The 26,610-nt window shown below is 36.5% G+C and overlaps 1 protein-coding gene across 1 annotated transcript; it reads right to left on the reverse strand.

Annotated features, from left to right (window-relative positions):
* Nucleotides 1-1,581: 1,581 nt before the first annotated feature.
* On the reverse strand, nucleotides 1,582-25,326 carry LOC116140255 (transcription factor MYB119-like). Its single transcript, XM_031425893.1, has 7 exons — nucleotides 25,179-25,326; nucleotides 24,420-24,553; nucleotides 23,440-23,581; nucleotides 22,621-22,676; nucleotides 2,861-3,464; nucleotides 2,200-2,715; nucleotides 1,582-1,859 (listed from the first exon to the last, which is right to left on the reverse strand). The coding sequence occupies exons 1-7, from the start codon at nucleotides 25,324-25,326 to the stop codon at nucleotides 1,582-1,584; spliced, it is 1,878 nt and encodes a 625-aa protein (XP_031281753.1).
* Nucleotides 25,327-26,610: the final 1,284 nt, after the last annotated feature.

The following is a 26,610-nucleotide window of genomic DNA, read 5'->3' on the forward strand; positions in this document are numbered from 1 at the left end:
CATTTTCTAAATAGATCTAACACAATTAATAGTACCTCCAAGTCTAACCAATCTTTCCTGAAAATATAAGAATTTTTGGTTTCGAAAATAATGAAAAGCAACTACTAGTAGTACCTCTTCTTGTTGCAATAGTAAGGCTTTCAAATCGTTGAGAAGCTTTTTCATGTAATTTGGTTATATATGGAATTTTTATAATAAAATATTATTCAAGTGATTTTAAAGAAATTTTAATAAAAAATAAATTTGTAATTCACCTTTTACAGAAGAAATAATCGTTGAAATGCTTTTTATAGAAGCAATTTATAAGTGCTTTTTCAAGAAATTCTTTCCAAGTATTTTTATTCAAAAAAAAAAACAAATTATCATAAAAACAGTACCCTAAAATTCACTTAAACGATTCCTTATAGAAAGTGATTTGAAACAACTCAATGCTTATCTAAATTTGATAGAATATGTCTAAGTTAATTTTTTTTTATTTAAGTTAATTTTTTTTTAGTTAAATCACCATCTTTGAATATTGGAATGGGTCGTAACAACTTGAATGCCTTCAAATTGAAGAAATAGGAAAATCATTTAGGAGAGTGGTTATATAGGTAGCTATTTAGAGGAGGGAAAGGGAAACAAAATTCTTGGATGTGAACTGTGCATTTAGCTTTTGCCACACAGGTTAGCTAGACAATTACTTTAATATATTGTGATTAATAAAACATTAAATCACTGACTAAGCTATGTTGTTTCTTGGATGTGCACTGTGCATCATAAAATAATAAACAAAACATTATATTCCGTCTGATTAGATATATAATTATGAAAACTCTTACGTGGTACAAATGCAGCACAGTGTTTCACAGTTTGGACTCATCCTAATTAGACAGACACAAGTATACTGTATATATATGTATATTCCTTGTACATAATGAGTGGATGAATACATATATTCTCATTTCACTCAAAACTCTGCAGCATCAAATTCAATATATTAAATGTTTAAGACAAATTAAATGTTAGGGGAATAGGAAGCCCATGTGAGTTGCATGAATTCTGAGTAAATTCAGCTGATGAGATGTAGGAAGAAATAGATATATTGAACAGTTTACGTCATGAATGCATAATATTGGAGGCTGGATTTAGCTCGCTCTGTTGCAGAATTTCTGCCTGAATTTTGCAGTGACATGAGAAAAGGATGTTTTTAAAAAGCTTTCAGTTTCTATTTTTGTCTTTGTTACCCTTATCATCACCACCATCATCAATATAACCTACGATACCCTTTTGTCTTGCATAATATTATATAAATATACATTAATTCTCTCTTTCACAAACCAATCAACCATATTAAATTCTAATTTTATGCTCAGGTTTTAATTATTGTTATTCAAATACTTAAGTATAACACACTTATAATTAAAATCCAAGATGGTAACTAGGACTAACGATATAGGATATGACTTGTAAAAAAAACTAATGCACTGTCACCAACTGAAACAAAAATCCTTTCTCTTTTACCTCTAATGGTTTATCACCTGTCTTCTTTTGATGATTCATAAAAAAAAAAATTTTTTAGCTTTTCATTCCTTCTTAACTTCATGTGGCTCCGACCCCGAGAAAATCAAAGAAGCGTGGTGGAACGGCGTCAAAATGGCTGCCTACCGATGATGAAGCTTCACTGGCTGAAAATTGAGGTGTAAATGCCGTGGAATCAAAGAAAATGTGAGGGTGGTGCTGGAAGTTTGACTGTTGCATTGCCATCAAGTATTGAGGATGGTGGTGAAGATTGAAACCAGAAACGTGGGCTTCATCAATAGGCCTATCCCAAGATCTCACCTGGCTGAACATGCCCATCATATCATTGCTCTTGGGACCTGCAAATCACAACCAGTCATACACATGAAGAAAACTAGTAAAAGCTAAGAGAAGTCTGGGATAACACATTCACAGAGGAGAAAAGTATTTAATAATTAGGAAGCAAAAAGTTTAGTATAAAGGCTTTTGCGTCAGTCAATGAAAAGTAAAGCGAAAGAATAAATCAGCACAAGATAATCAACCATACTTTTTGCTGAAGAGACAAGATCAAAAGATTAAGAAAATGAGTTAGGCGTCCTATTAAGAAAACCAATAAGAAGCTGCACAGAAACCCAGTTGCACTAACTACAGCAAAAACAGAGAAAAAAATTTTGCAGGGAGGGATCATAAGGTCCACACCAGGGAAGAAATCACTAGGTGTCTGCTGTAGACAAAACCCACTGTAAGGGTCCTTGTTGCTTAAGATTGCTTCTTGCCCACTGGTCGTGTGGGGTGAACCGTTGAAGGTAAAATCAACCCCACCACCGCCACCATTAAAAGCTCCATAAGAGAAGGGAGAGATGTTGCTGAGTCCTCCATTGGGGACACTGAAACAGTATGGTTGTGGTTCATTTCTGGCGGCTGCATCTCTGCAGACAATCCCCGGGATATCCTCCATTCTTTTGTAGATAGATTGGCTCAGCTTCCGCCTTCTATATGCACTGGATTGTTCTCTATATTTCCTAGCCATTATAACATGCCAATGGTTCTTGACTGCGTTATCAGTTCTTCCAGGAAAGAGCCTGGCTATCATGGCCCATTTGTTACCATAAACTCTATGAGCTTGCATTAACCTTTCTTCTTCTTCTTCAGTAAAAGCTCTTCTGTTGATCTTTGGATCCAACTGGTTAAACCACCTCAGCCTACAGCTTTTACCTTCAATTTTGATAATAGAACTAAGATGAGACAAAGTTGCATTCTAACAATTCCATGCAAAGTATAATCTAAATTGGAGAGAGAGAGAGAGAGAGAGAGAGAGAGAGAGAGAGACTGGTATTCTGTTTTTGAGTTAGTTAATTACCTGATCTACCTTCTAGCTTCTCGGCTATAAGGTTCCAGTTTTGGGGGCCATAAAGAGCAACAAGTTCCTTGAGTTTGGTATCTTCCGCCGGCCTCCAGTGGCCTCTAGCACAAAGCTTTGCCTGCCCACTATCTGTTTCCTTTCCGCTTATCACTATATTCTCGTTAGGGTTAAAATCTTCATTCAAGTTGACATTGTGGATTATGGTCTCATTGGTTTCTCCAAACCCATCACTGTAATAAGAGCTCTTACCCTCAACATTAACATCAGTATTATGTTGTCCCTCAAAGTTTCTCGTTAAGCTGTTACCCATGAGAGGAAAACCCCAGCAAGCTCTCCCATTTTCCATATCAGAGTTCCTGCAAACATGAGTCTCTATAGAAGCAGAAACAAGCGAAACTGCAGTTCCATAATTGGGACTAAGAGACAGAGAAGCCATATCTGCATAAATCATCCCGACTGACGAAGGAGTTGAGGAAGGGGTACAGGAGGAAGCGTTAGAGGAGTAACAAGTGAAGCCATTTGCGGTGTCCGGTGCATAAATAACGCACTTGTTAGCCATGCCTTCATTTCCTATCTGACTGACACAGACGCTGTTATACAACTGTTACAAAGTCATCTTCATTGACAGATAAAATTGAAAATAACGATAAAAAATGAAAAATGAAAGGGAAATAGAGTGAAGGGAAGAAGATAGGAGTTTTGCAGTGGGAAGAGGAAACTCTTGAAACAGCAAATGTGTTTTAACAGAAACCTACACGGCTTTCTTTCTTGAATCACTGACTTCTCATCGAGAAAGGGGGAGGAGAGAGAACGTTAAAAGTAGTTAAACACCCTGACTGAACCTGACCCCTTTAATTAAACTAGTTTCTATTATTATAATATAATATGATTATCGTTCCTTCGCTTCTTTTAACAAAATCACAAGTCACTTACACGAGTGGAAGTAAGAGAGATCTCTCTCTCTCTCTCTCTCTCTCCTGTGGGGCTGGGGTTGAAGGTTCTTAGACTGTCTCTCCCTATATTGACAAGAAAAAACTCACAATGTGATTTATGCTAGCTTCACCTTGTACAGGTTTAAGACATCTTTCTTTTCCGGGCAGATATGAGAAATTTGACACGAGACCTCTTGTCAAACACTAGTAAATAACCTAGCTCTCCGTCTCCATCAGTCTTCTTTTTTTTCTTGTTATTTAACTTGAGAGGAGGGTTTAACCTGGGTTTCAGTTAACCACCTGAAGTTGACCCAACAACCAACCCTGTATCCTAACAATTACTTGATTCATAAATGTATATCCTTTCTTTTGTAACTAATTGTAACAGTGCAGAAAAGGCTATTGCCTTAACGTCATCATATCTTAATCCTCAACTCTCTGCCTGTTTTGTCTGTCTCTCTCTATCCAATTTTTGCATAAAACTCATATACATTTTTATACTTTCATATTTAGTATTATAAAAAAAGATTTCAATCATTTAATTAACTAAAATTATACTAGCTGATCCGATTGCCTAATGTATATTATATTGTAATATGGAACTATTTAAGGCTGCTGGATTCACCTATCGCCAGGTTACTTGAATAGCTTACGATCCTTTTAGGAACCTTCTAGTAGTATTTTCAGCTCTTTTGGGATGTGAAATTGGATATAGTAACGTTAGATGAACAATTTAATCTCACAATTTTTTTTTCATAATTCCTAACGTGATAGTTCTCAATTGATCAGATAAGCAAGATCTATAGTAAGCAGGCGGAATCTACTTGTAATCACGTTAAAGATTGAGAGAGAAAGTTACGAGATTTGGTTATAAATATAGTATTTTTTAATTAGATAAGTTTAAGGGTTTTGAGTTTTTAAGTGCTTCCGCTTGAAAAGCTTCCACCTCATTCATTGTTGACAACGTCATTAGTCAATCTAAATCCACATTGCATAAATTCTATACTTGACTTAAAAAAAAAAACCTCAGCAAACGAGTTATATATATATATATATATTTTAGCTACATTTATTTAAAGATACGACGATAAATATTGAGTCAGATATTTACAGCATTGCGAAGATATATATGTATATATCTGCACAATATTCTTAGACAAACCTCAATTAAACTAATTAAGAAGGGGAGGCATATTTCCGTGTAAGGAATGTCCTTAGACTGAACTGTCATTTCTCACTTTGAAACCTTCCCCGAATTCACTAATTAACTGGAAACCCAATGACAGACGCTACATTTATTGAAATCACAGTGTAACAGGAATGTACCATCATCTCTGCAGAGAGTGAAGAAGGGAAGAGAGTCTCTCTCTCGGTCAAGGGAAAAACTTTGAAAACCTGACTTTATATGGGATATAGACCGGCAAAAAGACCCCAACTATTGAAAAAACGTTTCACTGATCAGAGAGGCATAGAGGTTAGAGATAGGCCTCCCATTTGCGGTTACTTCTTGCCTCTATAACTATTTCCACGGCATAGGGTCCCAACCAAAGGAGGCATGTTTGTGTCATAATACTAGTTTTTCCTGCACAAAATCATTTATGGTGCACACATCCATGTGAACTTGCTCATTGGATCATTGATCTGTCTTGATGTCATCATCACTATTAAGACTCATCGGGAACTGCCTAAACACTTCTCTTTCATTTTGTCATTCTCATCCAAAGAGTTTTCAAATCACTAGAGTCCCCTATGTTTCTGTAAGTATTTCAAGATGATGTAAAATAAATACATTTGCTTCACTGGTACCATTTCATCAGAAATTATTCATTATTATGGCTTTGCCTTGAATTTTGATCTGTTCCTTTTATTTCACAAATAAAAGACAATTTTAATTTAAATTATTTTAGAAAATCAATTTGCTATTCCTCCTATGACTTTTGGTACATTAATAGTATTATTAATTTGTAGCCATAGTTAGGATGGAGAGATTACCAAAAAAATGAATATTATTGAAAAGACAAGAGCTTGGAAAGATGAAAGAATAGAATAGTTTGGACCTAGGAGTTAGGACAATGTAGTTTGGGCCAGGTGGGAAGTAAAATAGAAAGTTTCGAAAGAAATCAAACTCCAACGGGACCATAATGTGGTGTATTTTAATAGAAAAGGACAATGAATCTCTTGGTCTCCAACTTTTCAGACACCAAATAGAAAGAGAAAAAGTGGATGGAAACATGTGTAAGAATTGAGATTGACAAGCGAAATTAAATATGCAATGTGAATGTAAAATGGCGTTCGTGTGTGCAGAACATAATATATAATATTATATTATAATCTTCTGCTATCATAATGCATATCTTCAACCTGCTCTACCTCTTTTGTTTTCTTTGTTTTCTTCTCTCCTGCACACCACTGCACGTGTGCCTTACTTTGCACGAGTGGACCCTGATCGATTCAACTTCTCCACAAAATTATTGTTTATGTGACCCAACTCTCTTACATAGGATCCCCTCTCTTGCTCTCCTTAATTTCTTGTCTCCAGGCGCTCCTCGGGGCCCGTGACATTATTCGTCAGGAAAACCCTTATTAGCCACAAAACAAAGTTTCCTTCTTTACTAAACTTAACCCTTCTGATTTTGTTTACACAAGAAGGAAGGATTCCTGTTATGTTAACATTGTTTTTCATGCAAGCATCCTCTGAACACCAGTACAATTAGGGTGAGCGGATCTGGCTCATGCTCAAATCTTAGGAACCAAAATCGAGACTACATAGTACTAGTTTCTAAGATTTAGGAACCAAAACCGGAACGGGTGTGCGGTTCTGGGTATTCTGTATTGTTCACTCATCCAAAACACATAACCATCCACCGTAAGACCAAAAACCTTATCATCCAATCACATTCACTTTCTCCCAAACCAAACACACAACCACATACCGTATTAGATCCTCCAAGCTACGACCACTCGAAAGGCACTATAGATGTCGACATTTCCAGAACACAAACATCGAAACCTCACATTCCCCTAGAAACAGCAAACATCCTCAACCAATCCAATCCGAATCCGCCACAATCACCATTGACTTAACTCATCCAAAACAACTTCAAAGTCAATAGATCGACGAGCAAAGCAAACAAAATCGACAAAATAAGATTTGAACTATAAACCAAAAGAGAAATATAAATAGAAATAGAGACTTCGGCAAGAAGCCTTGAGGTTTTGGTTCTATACAAAACAGTAAGGGCAGCAACAAGGCAACTTAAACCATCACAATCATAGTGATCAGACGAGAATGGCCGAGTGTAGTGTTAGGAGATCGTGTAGCGGAAAATATACTTTCAAGATAAATAATATAAGAATAAAATCACATAATACAAAGAGACACGATATTTACGTGGTTCGATATAACTCGCCTATATCCACGAATGACAAAAATCCACTATAGTTTTATGAACACGATATATAAGAGTATACAACACTATAAACTCGGTACATAAAACAGAGGGGAAACAATTCTAGTTTCTAACCACGCTCAACCTAGTACCTAGAGTGGAAACAATCCCAGTTTTCAAGACACTCTACCCGTGATGTTTAATAACCCATATATCAAATACCCAGTATTCTTACATTCTCTCATAACCTTGAATATGTTCTCACCCATATATTTATAGGTAGGATATGAGATATTCTAATTCTAATAAGATTCATATTTCAACTCCTAATAGGACTCCTAAATTATATTCCTATTTACAATTGTATTCTTTACCTAATAGCTTTCCTAAAGACATACAATTTCACATGAGAGCAAATAGGAAAGCAAGCCACAATATCCCAACAATCTTCAACTTTGAGAGTTTTCCATCACAATAATGAACGTAAGAGTTTTCCATCACAGCGATGAACATGACGAAGATAACACTCCACCATCACAGCATCCAGGTCACAAAGTAACCATGTCCAATTTTGCTAGCATCCAAGTCACACAGTAACCATGCCAAATTTTGCCGCCAAGATTTGAGAACCACTCCACCTACAACTTGAACTTGTTGTAGTCCGTCTCTTTTGTGCATCCACCATCTCAAATGAACTCATATCTTAGGTTGTAACCTGGCTATAATACCACTTGTTAGATCATGCAGCGAAAAATATACTTTTGAGATAAATAATATAAGAATAAAATCACACCACACAAAGAGACATGATATTTATGTGGTTTGACATAATCCGCCTACATCCACAGGTGAGAGAAATCCACTATAGTTTCATGAACACGATATATAAGAGTACAAAATAACGGTACATAAAACAGAGTGGAAACAATCTAGTTTCTAACCACGCTCAACCTAGCACCTAGATTAGAAACAAATAGAACGAATGAGAATGGCACACAATCATGTGAGTAATCGAGAGAGAAATTAGAGAAAGAATGTCATTATGCTACTTGGGATTCGAATAAAAACCCTAAACACAAATCGCAAACGCAGTGGTTTCATCATATTCTTATGATAAATACCAATTAAGTCAATTAGGTACCCTATTAATATTAGTTAAGTCTTGTGTTTCAAAACTGAGTACCCAATTCTCAGTTCCAGTTTCAATTATCGAGTCAGTTCCAGTTTCTTGAACTGGTGGAACTAGTACCGGAACCGCACAGTACCAGTTCCAGACATTTGGGAATTGGAACTGACCCACACAATGTCGATTCTAGGTAGGAATCAGAATTAGAACTTCGGGTACCTATTGATTTTGCATCCACTCGAAAATTTTTGCTCACCCTTATTTACAATAGATGATCAAAACTCATCAACAACGTCGTAATTAAGAGATAATGGTAGTTAGAGCTGGAGGTGGGCTGGCTTAAAAAAAAGAATGACATGACAAGGCCCACAATCACGCGGACGGTGCCGTGGGCCTTAAAAAAGGCACACGGGTAGGATTTCACATTTTTTTTAATTTTTTCCTATAAATACCCCCTTATTTCTCTTATCTTTTCACACTCCAATTCCAATCTTCATTCTTCTTTCTCTCTCATTTTGTATTTGTATTAATTAAAGAAATATATAATCACTATGAAATATAATAAAATAATGAGACATTGAAATATTAATTGAATTTCAACACTTTTTATTACTTATAATTATAAATTACAAATACAAACTTAGAAATTATTATTAAGAATTAACATTAACAATTACATCCCCATTAGATATACAAGTATACAAATACAATACAACTATCTCAATTTTGATTATAGTTTATACATATTCAAAAAAATTAATGAAAATAATGATGTATGATATTTTTTTTTATCAATCATTTACTTTGAATATTTGTAAACTAGAATCAAAGTTGAGATAGTTGTATTCTATTTGTATACTTGTATTTCTAATAGAGATGTAATTGTTAATGTTAATTCTTAATCTTAATTTCTAAGTTTGTATTTGTAACTTACAATTATAACTTATAAGTAATAAAAAGTGTTAAAATTCAATTAATATTTCAATGTCTCATTATTTTATTATATTTTATAATGATCATATATTTTATAATTAATACAAATATAAAATGTGACTAAATATAATATATAAAATATTTTTGTAATAATTATTAATAATAAATCAAAATTACCATAATTTATGAATATTAAAAAAAATTATAAATCGGCCCATGAAGCACACGGACTGGTCCGCGTGCTAGGCTCGTGACATGACGCGCTATATAGCGGATTGTGCCGTAGGCCTTCAGATTTGGCAGGCTGGCACGACATAACAAGACACAAATTTCTACTAGTGTTAACAAAGCACGATCCACGACATAATAGGACTTTGAATTTTTAGGCACAAGATGGCCTACCATCGGCTCTAATGTTAGTCCACTGGTGATGAGGTTGTCACTTCGTGGGAAAGAGAAAATTAGAGACATGAGCTCTAATACAAAATTATTTATGATTTTTGGCCTAAGAAAAAATCATTAACAATTAATGCACAATGCAGAAAAATAATGTAAATCCATATTCCTACAGCCAAGGCCAAAAGGGCTGATAGACAAGCCAGGTGAGATAGGTGTTTGTCACATAACATGAAACTTTAGATGAAGATGTTGTTGAATTACCAAACCAAGAAGCAAAACTATTTGGGTTGGGAGAGTTGTTGCGACATGTACGCGTGATTATGAGAGAAAAGAAGGGCTCCCACAACAACCAAAGCTCATGTGGTTGAGTCGGTTATATACTGGACATGAAAAATGAAGAAAGGTGGTTTTGTAATCACACGTATAATTATAAGATGTGAAATTGAAATGGCTAGGGAAATCAATATAGGTCATCAGGGAACCGCAGTATAAAAATACAAACACAAATGCATGAAAGAGAAAGAGAAAGAGAAAGAGGGAGTAATATATGAATGGCCCACCATATAAGCAGTAGGGTTGATCCGTAAGATTCTGTTGGGGCTGTTCCCTTGGAACCATATGAAAAGGAAAGCGAGATGGTGCTTCTGTTGCTGTAGGGTACCCCAGAGCTCCCAAGAACAAGACAAATCTAAGCAGTGAAATGGGATTGCTAATGCAAAAGTAGAGAGAGGGAAAGCAGTAGGTACAATTACAACAAAAAACAAACGTCATATGCTTTGGCTTTCTCTGCCTTCTACAAATATAAATATGTTCGATATCAAGCATGGAAGTCAGTTAACTTTGTCTCAAGGCACAACAACTTTGAATATCTTTACCCACACCATGTGAGAGGTGACTCTAATGGGTGATCTTTGGACCTATATTATAGTTGATTACTCAAGCTGAACCCACATATTCTTAAAAAGGCTAATAATCCTCCTCTTCAAACAAATTGTTTACTACTGAGACTAGAGTTGGTTAATTTTAGTGTTTGGTTATATACGGTGCTCCAAATCTCCTTGGGTTGGAGCATAAATATTTAGACTTAATTAAGCATAATTCTGAGCAAGTTAGGGAAAGAAATCGTGTGACTATTTGGTCCTAGATAGCTCAGAGCTAGATGGAGTATTTTTAAGGGGAGGTCTTTTAAAGAGACGGCAGTTAGAGTCTAGTATTAGCTTTAGATATGTAACATCTTAGACCCACTTCTTAATGTTGATGGACAGATACCTGCAAAGAATAAATGCATCTCTAGCCCCACAAGGTAAGGGACCCAAGATTAAGTGCACCTTTGTCACAAAAGAAAGAATAATAAAATAAATAAAATCAAAAAGCTCTGGTCAAGTATGATTCAATTAACAGCATGACCCTCTCTTGTGTGCATCGATCAATGTGGCGCAATGATATATTCTCGATCAGTCTTTTGGCTCTTTCTAGGCTGATCGCATATTCACGTAGCAGATCTATCAATTAACCATGTATTTAGTTGATAAATTAATATAAATATATACTGTAAAAACTGAGTAGAAAAAATGAATTTAAGCCCATACCATCTGCTCAACTGCTACCCTTGCCAAGTCTAATCAATCATTTAAGCAAAATATGTCTATATATGCACGCATTGCTTGCATCCATGCTGTATGGTGATAATGAGAGAAGCATGGTGCAGCCTGGTCCATTCCACCCATGTGCCAGTCATGTGAGAACAGAACCCTAAAACCTACAAACACGACAGTTGTTCCAGGTTGAAGTAACGACGTGGTAGGGTAGTACTCTTAACACAGCTAGCTAAATCTCTATACATAAGCAAGCTGAAGTCAGCAGAGCAGCAGATAGCTGGCTAGCTACGTTACTGGAGATCTGAGAAGTGATAAAAAAATAGGGTTTCTCACTGTTAAGTCATTGAGTTATCCCAACAATGGGAAGGATCTATAAGGAAAAATGATGCCACAGTTAGATACTAAAGGTCAGTAGTAGACTGTATACTGTCATATAAGCCTTTAACAGTCATAAACCGATGCATACTGATACAGAAATATCAGAAACCCAAGGCCATTCTCCTTAAATAAAGATATGACCTCATTGTAAAATTTTGATACTAGATATAGTAATTAAAGGTTTTAATTGTTTACCACTGATCTTGTCTATGATTTGCAAGATGTAAACAATTCATACATATAGATGGTCTAGGAAGCAAGAAATGCGAAGGAGTGTTTCTCTCCTTCTTTCTTTCTTCCACCTCCATTATTTCAAAAGTCTTATTCGACAGAAAGTGAAACCATGCATCCTGACTTGAATAGTACCAAGTTAAAAATAGAAAATACAGGGAGTAAAGGCCAATATGGACATAAGGGCAAGGCTGGAACTTTGTTGCCTTTTGTGGTACAGTATTTATAATGGTGTAAGAAGTTCACTGTTGCATGGGGATGACAGTGGAGAGTGAAAAAGAAAAAAAGGACATAAGAGTTGATTTTGTTTGAGATTTTCTTTCATCCCTCGGGGAAGAAACACAGCTTTTCTAACATAGAGGAGTTGTCTGTATCTGATTATTTTCGCAATAGTTTAATAAATAGCTACAGTGTTTCGATTATTTCACTCTGAAACGAAGAAGAACGAGTGATTGTAGCAGTCCACGTGCGTAGACCCGTACTGTGCTGTTCCAAACAAACAAAGCAGGCCCAACGGTTCATGGTCCTTTTGCTACCGTACCATAAAGCCTGTATTTATTATCATGGGGAAGCTGATTTATATGGTCAAGCATAGGCTTTAGCAAAACCCCAAGCATAAATGTTAATTAGCCAAAACATGTTGCTCACAAGCATCAGTTTAAGCTTTTAACTAGGAAAAGCAATTCACTTTTTTTTTTTGGGTTGGAATATTAATTTCAAAACACTATAATTTTTTAGTGCATGAATGTCTTTTAGGAAGCGTTTATTTACGTTTTCGATATTTTTGTTTTTAAAAGTAAATTTAATTATAAAAATATGAAAATTGATTGTGTATTTTTAGAATTTGAGAATGGTTTGTTATCATTTTCAAAAAACACGATTTGAAAATGAAAATAAAGAAAAGGTTTTTTGTATTATAATGCAAAATCAGTTTTTGAGAGAGAATAGATTTTTTAGTTTAGAGAAAATCTATGATACATCGGAGGCAGCAACTCAACAAACTGAGTTGATACAACTATTCAATTAGATGTTGAAATGAGTCGACTTAATTAAAAACACCATTTAATGACTCAATATTATTTTATATTTTATTATTATAGTTTCAAACCTTAAAACTAATTTCACACTTCCACCAACTTCCACCAACAGTTTGTTGGGACATTTTATTAAAAAGCTATATAGTTGGTAAGTGTTAAGTAAATAGCCTAGTTTTTTATTAAGGTTAATTAAACATGATTAGAGGTTAATTAGGATTAATGAAGTATTGTGTAATATTTTAAAAATTATAATATATTCCCAAAGAGCCGAAATTCTTGCAAACAAACCCAAACACCTTCTTCTTCTTCCTTCCGCCACATTAACGCATTCCTCCCTTGGTTGTTGTTTCTTGTAAGCTTCGTCTACATCTTCTTCTTCCCGCCATTAACACTATCTTCTTCCTCCGCCATTAACATCTTTTCCGTCACAGATCCTCCTCCTCCTCCTCCTACTGACATTTCGTCCAGGTATGTGTATCTCCCCTTTCCATTTTATATTTCGATTTACAAAGATTTAATGATGGATGGGGTTTAGGTTATGATTTTGATTTAGTTGTTTAGGTTGTTGGGTTGTGTTTGATGTAATAGAAGTTGAAAGGACTGAAATTTGTTGAATATTTTCTTGCATTGTGGGTAGTTGGGGGGTGGTAGCACTGAGTGTAGATGAATATGACTGAAAAGGTATTATGGATATGATGGATTGCTTAAGCGATCTGGTATGTCTGGTATAATGCGGTAGTTCGTAGATCGCTTAAGCGATCAGGTATATGACAGAAGATCACTTAAGCGATCTGTTATAAGTCTGGTATATAGCAGCAGATCGCTTAAGCGATCAGGTAAATGACATAAGATCGATTAAGCGATCAGGCTTATTTATACCGGATCGCTTAAGCAAGCCATTATATCGCTTAAGCGATCCAATAAACGATATACCAGATCGCTCAAGCTACTCTGTAGATGCTTTTTAAAATCTTTCAACCCTTAATACATCAGTTAATAATATTTTTTTTTCTTGCATTATAGGTACTTGGCTATTATTAGACATGGGACAAGTTGTTTTGGGTGAAGGAAGAAAGTTGCTGGAAGTGGATTGGGAAGAGCAAAGAAGTTATACCAATTGCTGTGAGCACAAAGGTTAGTTTTGATGAGTTGATTGATGAAATAATTAGAAGAGGTTATTCGAGTTGCTCACGTAGTGATATAGTTGTGAAATATGTTTTAAGCAGAGTTTATGAACATTATAAGGTACCTCCTGCTATATTAAAGTCGGATGAAAGTGTGAAGTTATATATGATTGATGTGGCCGATAATGGTTCGAGGCCGATTTTAAGGGTTTCTTTTGTAGATAAACTGTTGGAAGTTGGTTTAAAGAAAGCGGATAATGAGGAAGTTGGCAAAGATTTGGCTGGTTTTAATTTGAACTACGAGGGCATTGATTTGTTAGTTTAAAAATCAAGAGTAGGCGATGATTTAGGTGGTAAGGAGGACACTATAGAAGAGATTGGTCATGTGCGGCAGAATGAAAATGTTGAGGAAGAGGACCCCGTACATGTTGAGGAAGTTGGTTCAAAGGAAGGGGATAACGAGGAAATTGACAGAGATTTGGCTGGTTTTAATTTGAACTACGAGGGCATTGATTTGTTAGTTGAAAAATCAAGAGTAGGTGGTGATTTGGGTGGTAAGGAAGACACTATAGAAGAGGTTGGTCATGTGCGACAGAATGAAAATGCTGAGGAGGAGGACCCCGTACATGTTCCTACAGATGTAGAGATTCCTTTAAATACCGATTATACAGAAGGTGTAGTTTGTGAGGAAGAGAACACTATAGTCCTTTATGCAGGTTCAGAGGGGGCAATTGCAGGTAATAGTGAATCAGCTCATGTTTTTACGGATGGATCGGAGTTATGGATAGGGTATTTATTTGACAACAAAGAGGAAGTGGTGAGGAAGCTAAAACTTGTCGCCGTGAGAGGTAATTTTGAGTTCATCACTAAAAAGTCTAATTCATCGGTTGTGACGGTTACATGTCGTGACCGAAAGTGCAAGTGGCGGGTTTATTGTAGAAGGTTGGCAGAGTCCAAAAAATTTATTCTTAGCACATATACCAGTGAGCACACATGTGTCTGGGACATATTTCAGGTGCGCATCGACAAGCCTCCGCTGATGTTATTGGATAATTTGTCAAAAGTCAGTTCGTTGAAGGGAAAGGTCTATCTCCTAAAGACATTCAGAGATTTGTGCGCACAGAGTTGGGATGTGCTGTTAGTTATTGGAAATGTTGGAAAGGGAGACAACATGCGCCAGATTTTGTGAGGGGCACGCCGGAGCACGGGTACGCAGTATTAGAAGCGTACCGTTATATGCCTGAGTTGACAAAACAAGGTAGCGAGATGGCTTTGAAGTGGGACAAGAATATGATGTTTAAATATTTTTTTGTTGCTTATGGTTCCACTATAAGGAGTTTTGAAAACATGAGAAAGGTGTTGGTTGTTGATGGCTGCTTTTTGACTGGAAAGTATGGAGGTACATTGTTGGTGGCCATTGCACAGGACAACGAGAATTACACATATCCCGTTGCATGGTGTGTGGTTGACTCTGAGAATGACAAGTTGTGGACTTGGTTTTTTCAGCAATTACGTACGATAATGCCTAACAGTGACGAGTTGTGCATAATATCCGATAGGCACAACTCTATAAAGAAGGCGATTGCCACTATTCACCCTCAAGCACATCACAGATTCTATATAAGGCACCTTGGTGAGAACATAAAACAAAAGTTTAAGTGTGTTGATCTCCTTCAGACATACTACATGGCAACAAAAGCTTATCGAGCTGATGAGTTTGAGGAGCACTTCTAGCAAATTCGAATCAAGGATGATAGAATTGCTAAGTATCTTGAGCACAGAGGTGGACATTTGGGACTGGGTCCAAAAACCCAGCCGAAAAACCCGATCCTTTGGGACCAGGCCTAAAGGGAAGGCCCAGTCCCTCTACTAGGCCCTCCTCCTTAGCCCGGGCCCGGGCCCAAATTTTTTTAAACATTTTCATTTTAGTCCCTTGTACAATTATTAAAACCCCCTATAAATTTTGAAATAAACATAAATTATAAGGGTTAAAAGAAAATTTTACAAAATTGGAAAAAAAAAAAAAAATTTACTTTTCTTTAATAACAATTGGCAGTAGCCACCGATCATTGGGGGGGGGGGGGGTTTTTTTTTTTTTTTTTCATTTCCCTCCCACAGCTACACTATAAATAACCCTAAAATCTTTCATTTTTTCCACACCACTCAATCTCTCATTCTTTCAATCTCTCTACTCTAAATCTCCAATCAAATTCTCATTCAATTTATATTTATAATTTATTCATATTATTTATTTATATTATTCAATTTTTTGTATTATTCAATATCATCTCTTTTTCATATTATTATTTAATTTCTTTTCATTTTAATTATTAATTATTAATTATTTTATCATAAATTTGTAATGGATTCCCGAAATGATGCATTCGGAGGATCATCCCCAAATGAGGTTTACGTTCCATCCACCGAAGAAATGGAAGGGTTCAATCCATTTTCACCATTTCCTCCAGAGGCAACAACTGCAATTCCACAACCACATTCGATTGAGAAGAGGTGTAGCCAAACACATATGAGCTGTGAGTCAATGGGCACGGGCCTGGCCTAACCCCCCCGACCGTCAAAGAGGGTCGTGTCCGATGTATGGCGACACTTCACCAAATCAAAACGACCAAAGACAAACGGGGAGGGGGAAGAATTGTGTGGGGTATGTAATTTATGTGGAACCATTATTGGCGTTGAGAAGGGAACTTTGACGATGCAATGACATGTGGAGAAGAAGCACCCCCAAATAATGTAGTTGCCCGGTACATCTTCAACCAAATCAGGTAGACAAATTCAAACTCAACTTAATTTTAATCCACAATCCTCAACTCTCTCAACATGGCAATACAATGCACATGTTGCACGAGAGAAAATAGCAAGATTCATAGTTGCTACAGACTCTCCCATTTGTTTATCTGAAAATCCTTATTTTATTCACATGATTAAAACTGCATTTTGTCCAGTATATACCCCTGTTAGTAGAAGTACAAGTAGAAGAGATATACTACAACTTTATAACAAAATAAATAATAAACTTAAAAACAAATTTCAAAATTTTAGGAATATATCTATTGTACTTACATCAGACATATGGGCTTGTAGATCAAAAACCGATTTTTTAACTGTCATAGTACATTTCTTAGATCATAATTGGGGTTTACAACAAAAATTGATAGGTTTTAAACCATTATATGAAAAACATAGTGCTGAAACTATTTATTTTACAATTCTTGAAGTTTTGCAAGAATATTTATTAACAGATAGGGTTGTAGCGCTAACGCTTGATAATGCAGCTGCTAACACCGCGACAATCTCTTTATTTGAAAAGAGATTTGATCCGTGTGGTGAAGGCAAATTTTTTCACCAGAGATGTGCTTGCCACATCATCAATTTGATAGTTAAAGCAGGTTTAGATGCTATACATTCTAAGATGGAGAGGGTGCAAACGGCTATCAGATTTATCGTCGGCAGTAGCAATAAAAGATGGCAGGAGTACGTCAAATATTATAAGTAAGATGACTCATCGGTTTGACCTTTGAAGTTATGTACGGACATGCCTATCCGTTGGAACTCCACCTACTTGATGTTGGAAAAAGCTTTGTCAATCGACAAACAAATTACAAATTTCGCCAACCGAAAGCACTATCCAGAGGAAGTTGTCAGCTATGATGATTGGGCGGTTTGTGAACTTTTTTATTCATTTCTTAAAATTTTTTATGATTCTACTAATACATTAAGTGGTATTTATCAGCTGCTACTAATTTAGTGTTAGATATTTTACTTCAAATTGCTAAAACTTTTGCTAAATATAGATATAATAACGTTTTAAGGGAAATTGTTTTAAAGATGGAAGAAAAATATGAGAAATATTGGTTAGATATTCCATTCTTATATGGATTAGGCCTTGTTGTAGATCCTAGGTTTAAATTACACGTAGTTAACTGTATAATCACTGAGTTAGGCTAGTATTTAGGACATGATTATACGTCTTATTTGATTGACTTTAAACAAAAATTGGATAGCCTTTTTTCTTTATATGAGAACAGGTACAATGAAAGTGGAAGTGGAACGTTTAGGAGAGACGACCAGGACCCTGATACAAACCTCCGTCAAGGATCGAGCAAGTGGACGTACAATGAACATGGCAGAAGTAGCAGCTCCAGCTCGTACATACATGGACCAAATGAGCTGAATCGCTACCTACAAGTGGACCTGTCCTTTATGACGATGAAGGAGAAACGTGACATGGATATTCTTCAATGATGGAACCAACATGAAAGTCGATTCCCCATTGTAGCCCAAATGGCACGTGACATTTTATATGTGCTGGTTTCTACAATTGCATCCGAGTCAACTTTTTCAACGAGTGGCCGGATTGTTGAAAACATAAGATGTTCTTTAACCGATGAGATGATTGAAGTGATTACATGTTTATGGGATTGGACTCATGCAGAAAGAAGACTACAACAGCACCCTGAAGATCCCGAACTACTCGAACTCTTTAGGAATACAGATTTGAATGATATAAATATTGTTGACGATGAAGATGAATAATTTAATAAAAAAAATTTATTTAATTGTTTATTTGTGAACGTGAATGTGTGAAATGTGAATATTACATTTATGTTAAAATTAACTATTTATTATTTTATTATTTTTTAAAATTAATTAAACTTTTAGAAACTTACTAATCTACCCCTAAAAAAATACTAAAAACCCTCTACAAAATTTCGTTTCGCCCCTAAAATATAAAAAAAAGATAAATTTTCCAGGCCCATAGGATCGGTTTGGGTCCTAAAATTGCTCATGGGCTTGGGACCGGTCCCAGTCCCAAACGAGCCTAGGCCCGAGCCTGCTTGGGACTGGTCCTTGACCAGCTCTACTTGAGCATGATATTGGTTTTGAGCGATGGAGTAGAGCTACTTTCCTAGAAGAAGGTTTGATGTCATGACCATGAACATAGCCGAGTCCATAAATTCGAAGTCGTTAATAGAAAGAGAGTTTCCAATAGTTGCCCTTTTTGATGTAATCCAGAGGACATTGTCACGGTGGTTCCATGAGTGTCGTACGGAGTTAGATAATTTTACTACAACCCTTGTTCTGTCAGCTGAAAAATTATTGCGAGAACGTATGCAACTGTCAAATGCACTGTTTGCCTATCCTCTGAATGCTTAAGAGTTCACCTTGTGCAGTTATGGTCCGGATGCCCTAGTTAACCTTGTTAGTAAAACTTGCAGTTGTAAAGTGCTTGACATTCAACGTTTTCCTTGTCCTCATGCACTAGCAGCACTGAAACACCAACGGAAGCCGGATTTTGGTTCAAGAATTTACATGGAATTTTGCCCCCCTCTCTATATGGCAAATCACTACATGCTGGCTTATTCAGAAACGATATATCCAGTTCCTCCAGAAGAGCAGTTGGTAGTGCCACCAGAGTTGGTTGACATTATCATCCATCCGCCATTCATGAAGACAGAAAAGGGGAGAAAAAGAGTTAAGCGTATTCCATCAGCCTCTGAAGTTCCCCGAAGGATGAATAAGTGCTCAATTTGCAAGCAACCTAGCCACAAGAGAATCAATCACATGTAGATCCAGAAAATTAGGTTCGATGAAGGATGAAATCGAGAGAGTTGCTAAGGCCAACCGTTGAGGAGTTGTTGTTTTCAATTTTTTATGTTTTCAATTTTATTGTTACCTTAAATAAATCATCCTTCATATTTAGTATTCTTGTTACATGGCCTTGATGTGTTGATGCAATTAGGTTGTCAAATTCAGGAGAAAGTATGTAATTAATATGTGCTGATGATTTTAGTTTGTCAAAATTCAGGAGAAAAGCTAGAAAAAAAAACATATTGCCCATGATCGCTTAAGCGACTAGATATATCGCTTAAGCGACAAAGGGTTTTTCATAAAGGATCACTTAAGTGAGAAAATAAATCGCTTAAGCAATCGTGCATCTAGACAAAAGTTTATACTGTCATGGACTTGATCGCTTAAGCAATTTCTTATCGCTTAAGTGACCAAGGGTAAAAGTGAAGAATCGCTTAAGCAATAACATAAATCGCTTAAGCGATCGTGCATCTGGGCAGATACTGATTTTGTCTTGGACTTAATCGCTTAAGCTATCTAGAATCTCTTAAGTGACCAAGGGTAAAATCGAAGAATCGCTTAAGCGAGACAGTAAATCGCTTAAGCGATCATGCAACTGGCAGATCTTGATTCTACCTTGGACTTGATCGTTTAAGCGATCCATAATCGCATAAGCGACCAAGGGTAAAAGTGAAGAATCGCTTAAGCGATAGCGTAAATTTCTTAAGCGATCGTGCATATGGACAGGTCTTAATTCTGCCTCGAACTTGATCGCTTAAGCGATTATGTATCGCTTAAGCGACCATTGCTTAAGAGAGAATGTAAATCGCTTAAGTGATCGTGCATCTGGGCACGTATTGATTCTACCTTGTACAAGATCGCTTAAGCGACCAAAGGTAAAAGTAAAACATCACTTAAGTGATCCTGATCCTCACTTGTAAGTGATCACTTAAGCGACTTTACATGATCGCTTAAGTGACTAACTCTAAACATACTGGATCGCTTAAGAGAGACCTGGGATCGCTTAAGCGATCCACTGTACTCGGATGAACTTTATTCTGCCTTTGACAAGATCGCGTAAGCGATTTATTATCGCTTAAGCGACTAAGGCTAAATAGACAGGATCTCTTAAGCGAAAGAATATATCGCTTAAGCGACCAATGCTAAATAGATGAGATCGATTAAGCGATACCTTATATCCCTTAAGCAATAAAGGTAATTTACTTTAATATTTGTTTTCCAAGTTTATGGACCATGTTTAATACGGACGTACAAGATCTAATTTAATTAAAATATAATCGTGGTCATGGTCCACTGAAGAAATCATACATCATATATGTTTAATATAGACGTAAAAGAACTAATTTAAATTAATATAATTTAATTTAAAGAGAATCGATTAAGTGATACAAATAATCAAATCAATTGACACAAGACAGATCCTAGTCCACTGAACTAATCGTACACCATATATGTTTAATATAGACGTAAACATTCTACACCATGTATGTTTAATATAGACGTAAAAGAACTAATTTAATTTAATTTATAAAAAAATTGATTAAGTGATATAAATAAATAAATCAATTGACACAAGACAGACCCTAGTCCACTGAACTAATTGTACACCATATATGTTTAATATAGACGTAAAAGAACTAATTTAATTTAATATAATTTAATTAAAAAAATTGATCAAGTGATATAAATAATCAAATCAATATGGGAAAAACCTATTACAAAAAAAAAAAAAAAAAAAAACATAAAAGGAAGTGTTGATAAGCTTTCATCACTTAGCTTTCATCGCTTAAGCGATCTTGTGAAAGGCAATAAAAATAATCCAAATACATTGGATCGCTTAAGAGATTTCATTTCTCACTTAAGCGATCCTCTGTATTTAGCCTTAGTCGCTTAAGCGATCTAGTACCGTCGCTTAAGCGATCACGTACAAGCAAATCTTAAGATCACTTAAGTGATGCTTCACTTTTACCCTTGGTCGCTTAAGCGATTTAGACCGAGGGAGAATTAAATCTGCCCAGATGCACGATCGTTTAAGCGATTCTTCTCTTTTACCCTTGGTCGCTTACGTGATTATGGATCGCTTAAGCGATTATGGATCGCTTAAGCGATTAAGTCCGAAGCAGAATCAATATCTGCCCAGTTGCACGATCGCTTAAGTGATTTATGGTATCGCTTAAGCGATTCATCGGTTTTACCCTTGGTTGCTTAAGCGATCGTAGATCGCTTAAGAGATCAAGTCCAAGGAAGAATCAAGATCTACCTAGGTGCACGATCACTTAAGCGATACATGGTATTGCTTAAACGATTCTTCTCTTTTATCGTTGGTCACTTAAGCGATCGTCGATCGCTTAAGCAATCATGTCCGAGGCAGAATCAAGATCTGCTCAGGTGCACGATCGCTTAAGCGATTTATGGTATCGCTTAAACAATTCTTCGCTTTTACCGTTGGTCGCTTAAGTGATCATGTCCGAGACAGAATCAAGATCTGCCCAGGTGCACGATTGCTTAAACGATTTATGGTCTCGCTTAAGCGATTCTTCGCTTTTACCCTTGGTCGTTTAAGAGATCTATAATCGCTTAAACGATCAAGTCTGAGACAAAATCAAGATCTGTCCAATTGTACGATTGCTTAAGCGATTTATTCTCTTGCTTAAGCGATTCTCTGTTGAAAACCCTTTGTTGCTTAAGTGATATATCTAGTCGCTTATATATCGCTTTAGCGATCATGGGCAATACCTATTTTTTCCAATTGTTCTCCTGAATTTTGACAACCTAACATCATCAACACATATTAATTCTATATTTTCTCCTGAATTTGACAACCTAATATCATCAACACCATGTAACAAAAATACTAAATAAACTCAAACTCAAAAGAGGGAGAGAAATACTGAATAGCTTTTGTATTAATCTGAAATTTGTCAATTACATTCAATGACAACATTATGTACAACAAATAAATAAATCTCCTATATACACCGAAAAAAAGCCAGGGCACACCTTCAGCATCAGCACCACAATCCAAGTATCAACAGCCTGACGCCTAATAACACAAGCTGATCCAATTCAACACAATCCAATTATTCAAGACAACCCAATAAGACAGCATCACATAAACTACAAAATTCTAAGTCCAACTTCCATACCTTTTGATGACAGCATCAACAATGACTTGGATTGGGTTCTGGTCAGTCAAAAGGGATCTATTTGCCCATGGAAGCACTCAACAGCCCAGCGCTCCCGATAATTGCTCATTGTTTCGTCATCCAAGCCGTCCATCGGGGTGTTGGTCATGTCGAACTCAATAAATTTGAGTGCATATGCCCCACAATCAGCACTACAATAGGAGGAAGACATTAGCATTAGAATCAGCTTAATGAACAATTGTATTATGTAAGTTTTATACAAATTTTACCTTGAGTCATTTGTCTGGACGGAAAGGCGCTTGAGTGGCCACTTTCCTGTCAATACTTCGTCACCGAAGTGTTGAAACATCCCACTATCGCGCAACAGCCAGGAGAACAATACGCACAGTGCCTCCAACTCCGTCTCTAACTGCCTCTCTCAACAAATACTTGGGTTGCAGCCAAGGATCTTTAGCAAGCCCTCCTCTAGAAGCGCGACGGCTGTTATCCAGTGCATATCCTTGATGTTGAAGATGCAGTACACTCTTTTAACCTTTGCCCAACTGTGGCCATGTTTGGGCCTTTCCCCCGTACATACTGCATGATCCTGTCATCAAACTGAAAATCATCAAGGACGCCGTCGAAGTCATCTGTGCCTAATTTTTTCGCTTGGCTCCTCTTGCTACACCTATACCAATGGCCTTTTTCATTAAAGTGTCATATATCATTACTAGCATTTGGCCAAAGGCCACATCGGTGATGGCACAATCGGGATACAATATATCACCAGTATTGCTCTGTCGTAGCCTCATGAGTGCCAATACATCATCAATGTGCTGCATCAAATAAAAACAACATGATAAGTATACAATACCTCATGGAAAACATAAGCAAAAATAAGAAAAAATAACTCACCGAGTCGTCAAGCCACCTGCCCATCGTCAACATCTTTTCAAACCAATCCCGGGGATAATCCCCAGTCTTGCACTTCACATGGGCATCACTTCCAGATTCATTGTAATAGGCATAGAAGAGTTTTTTCTTTTCCTCCACTATTGGCCTATACAAATCGACCTTTAACTCCTCCGTTTTTGCTTGCCCACTTCCTCCCACTTTCTCCATTTGCACATCCCCACTTCCTTTACGTCCCACCTCAGCCTCCTCCATTATCACTTCCCCACTTCCTCCAGCAACCTCCTTAATCTCCTCCATTTTTGCTTCTCCACTTTCGTGGACTTTTTTAATTTTTTTCTTAATTTTCCTCTTCTTTCCATATGTTACTACGGTGTAAGGAGATTTGACAAACTTACTCTTTCGGCTCTCTCTTTTTAGCTCAGTTGCACTTCAACCGCTTAATACTTCACCAACTTCCTCCTCCACTCTACCAACTTTCTCTGCCACCTTATTAACTTTCTCCTCCACCCTTTTCATCCGATTTTCCATCTTCTCAAACTTTTCATAAACGGCTGTCGTAAAACTCTCAAACAGACCATTTATAAGGTCAACCACCTCATTCTCTTGACCCCGACGCCTCAACAAAGTGGTACTTGTTGTACCAGTTTGTCAATTGGGTGGAGGCGTACGAACCTCTTCCTCCTCCCTCCCGCCGATTGGAGCTTCATCATCTTCGGCGTCAACAACATTCTCAAGCAGTGGCCCTACAATTGAACTCACATGCGTAACCCCTTTTAGATCTCGAATTAGGCGGTTTATCCCTTCATCTGCTTCATCCTCCAGTACTTCGAAGGATGTAACATACTCCTCTCCCGCTTCACCCCTAGTAGTGGTGAGGAAGATACGGACGACTCCTTACAATAAGAAACAAAATCAATCAAATTTAAGTCATATTTAAAAGCAAGTGCATATTCAAAAGCTTAATCATTTAATCTTACCCTAGCCGCTTGAATTTCAATGTCTATTTTGTCATAATCCCAATGAGTACACTTCTCGATGTGCCACCACAACATCCTAGGAAATTGCAGTCGCTCATCCGAAGTCTTCCCCCCCCCCCCCCCCCCCCCCCCCCCCTCTCTCCCCTACCTTAGCCAGGACAGGGACGACCTCATATATTCAAGCCTATATTATAAAAAAACAGTCCATATCATAATTACAACACATATAATACAAAAAAATATAACAAAAAGCCCCTAATATTTACTTGCATTCCCCATGGGAAGCCAAACAAATTGTACGTGCTCAGTTTATTCTTCTCGACAGATTGGGACTGCTTTAACGCCATGTCTTTTCCTTGCAGGGAATCCATGGTTAGCGTAAATGATACTCGTCCCCACGGATAAGCATTAAAGAAGTCCATGTTGCTTGCAAACTTCACCCAATCCATATTAACGGCTTTTGTTGAGTCAGAAGCCATTAGGATTGAATGCACGAACCATACCGGGCACATTTTGAACCTCTCTGAAGAGGTATACCCACCTTCTTCTAACCTCTCCTCTAAATCATGTCCCGTAATACACGCTTTCTCCCCTAAACCCTTTTTAGCCAAGTTTTCGGTTGCCCTACTGTTCTTTATTCCATCTAGCTCTGCCGCTTCTGGTAATTTCCCACATCTTAAGCCTGCCATCAAGGCATATTCCATTATCCCAAAACGTAGTGGCTTTCCATCCACCAAAAACCACATTTCATTTTTTTTTTTTTTTTTTTTTTTGCCTTTAACGAAGTGCAGCAACATAAATGCACTCCCTGCCCCTAGAACACCTTTTTCCAATTTTCTCCAATCTCATAAAATGACCAAAAACTCATTTGAATCGGTCTAAACCATTCTTCTATTCCCGTAAAATATCCATTATTCTCATAAAAACTTGCCAACTTGATCTAACTGTCCACCCTACTAGGAAGGTACGGTACCTTATCGCTTACAACCTCCAACCATAGTCTTTATAGTTTACGCTTAGGAAAATCTTCATAATCGATATAAACTAAATATCAAGAAAAAAAGAAATCAAAACAACTAATAGGCTGCCAACATACTTGTAACAAAGAAAAAGTATCATACAATGTATTTCAACTAATCTTTTCAAGTGTATGACAAAAAAAAAAAAAAAAAAAAAAAAAAAAAAAAAAAAAAAAAAAAAAAAAAAAAGAGCATCATACAATGTAAATGAACATAAAAACCATACTGCACAGCTCATTACTAATCCTGCCGTCACAACAGTTAACAACTCAAAACACATCTAAAACATCACTAAACTAAAACTCAACCGAAGCATCAATTGAGAAGCAAGCATGCAAACTTAGTCTTTCACTTACTAATATTACCTCCAACAAGATTACAAGAGAATGTAATGGGCTAATAAGCCTAACATCACATAAACAATTCAGAAAGCTTTTGAGTGATGTTATTCAAACTCTTGTGAAACTGTTTTTAAGCCTTATATTATTAAATAAAATTTAATTTTTAAATTTTTTTCTAATCTTTTTTTTTTTTTTTTTGCACCAAACCTAACCAAAGCTTAAACCCTTTGTATAAATGATAGGAAAAGGAGAATAATTATTTTCTTCTGAGTCCAAAATTAAATAAATGTTTTTTGTGGTTTCATTGGTTCTGTTTGATTTAGAAATTATGGTATAAAGTTGAGTGGTGATGGTGAGCCAACCTAAAAGTAGTGACCTTCTTCTAATAATAAGCTGCTTAATCGTATAATGAGATTTAATATTTGTCCTTCAATCATCTAATGTTTTGACATTCAATCAAAATATAACAAAGAAAGTAATTTGCCCGTTATATAATAAAGCAACGAAAAATCTAATGCATCATAGCCAACCCTACAATTTAACACTTCTAACACAATAATCATTGCCAGCCCTGTAAACAATCATGCAACCCCTATAGCCTTACAAGAGGGCT

This window comes from Pistacia vera, unplaced genomic scaffold (assembly GCF_008641045.1).
Source record: "Pistacia vera cultivar Batoury unplaced genomic scaffold, PisVer_v2 Contig367, whole genome shotgun sequence".
Taxonomy (NCBI): Eukaryota; Viridiplantae; Streptophyta; class Magnoliopsida; order Sapindales; family Anacardiaceae; genus Pistacia; species Pistacia vera.

Bases quoted from the DNA above. Each gene is read 5' to 3' on its own strand.
- LOC116140255 (XM_031425893.1), bottom strand. From the start codon at position 25,326: ATGGCAGGCTTAAGATGTGGGAAATTACCAGAAGCGGCAGAGCTAGAT. The intron at 24,554-25,178 runs GTGGGTATACCT...TCTTATTGTAAG, and splicing joins AGAGGAGAGGTTAGAAGAAG to GAGTCGTCCGTATCTTCCTC. The intron at 3,465-22,620 runs GTGTGCCCTGGC...ACTTTGTAACAG, and splicing joins TTGTGGTGCTGATGCTGAAG to TTGTATAACAGCGTCTGTGT.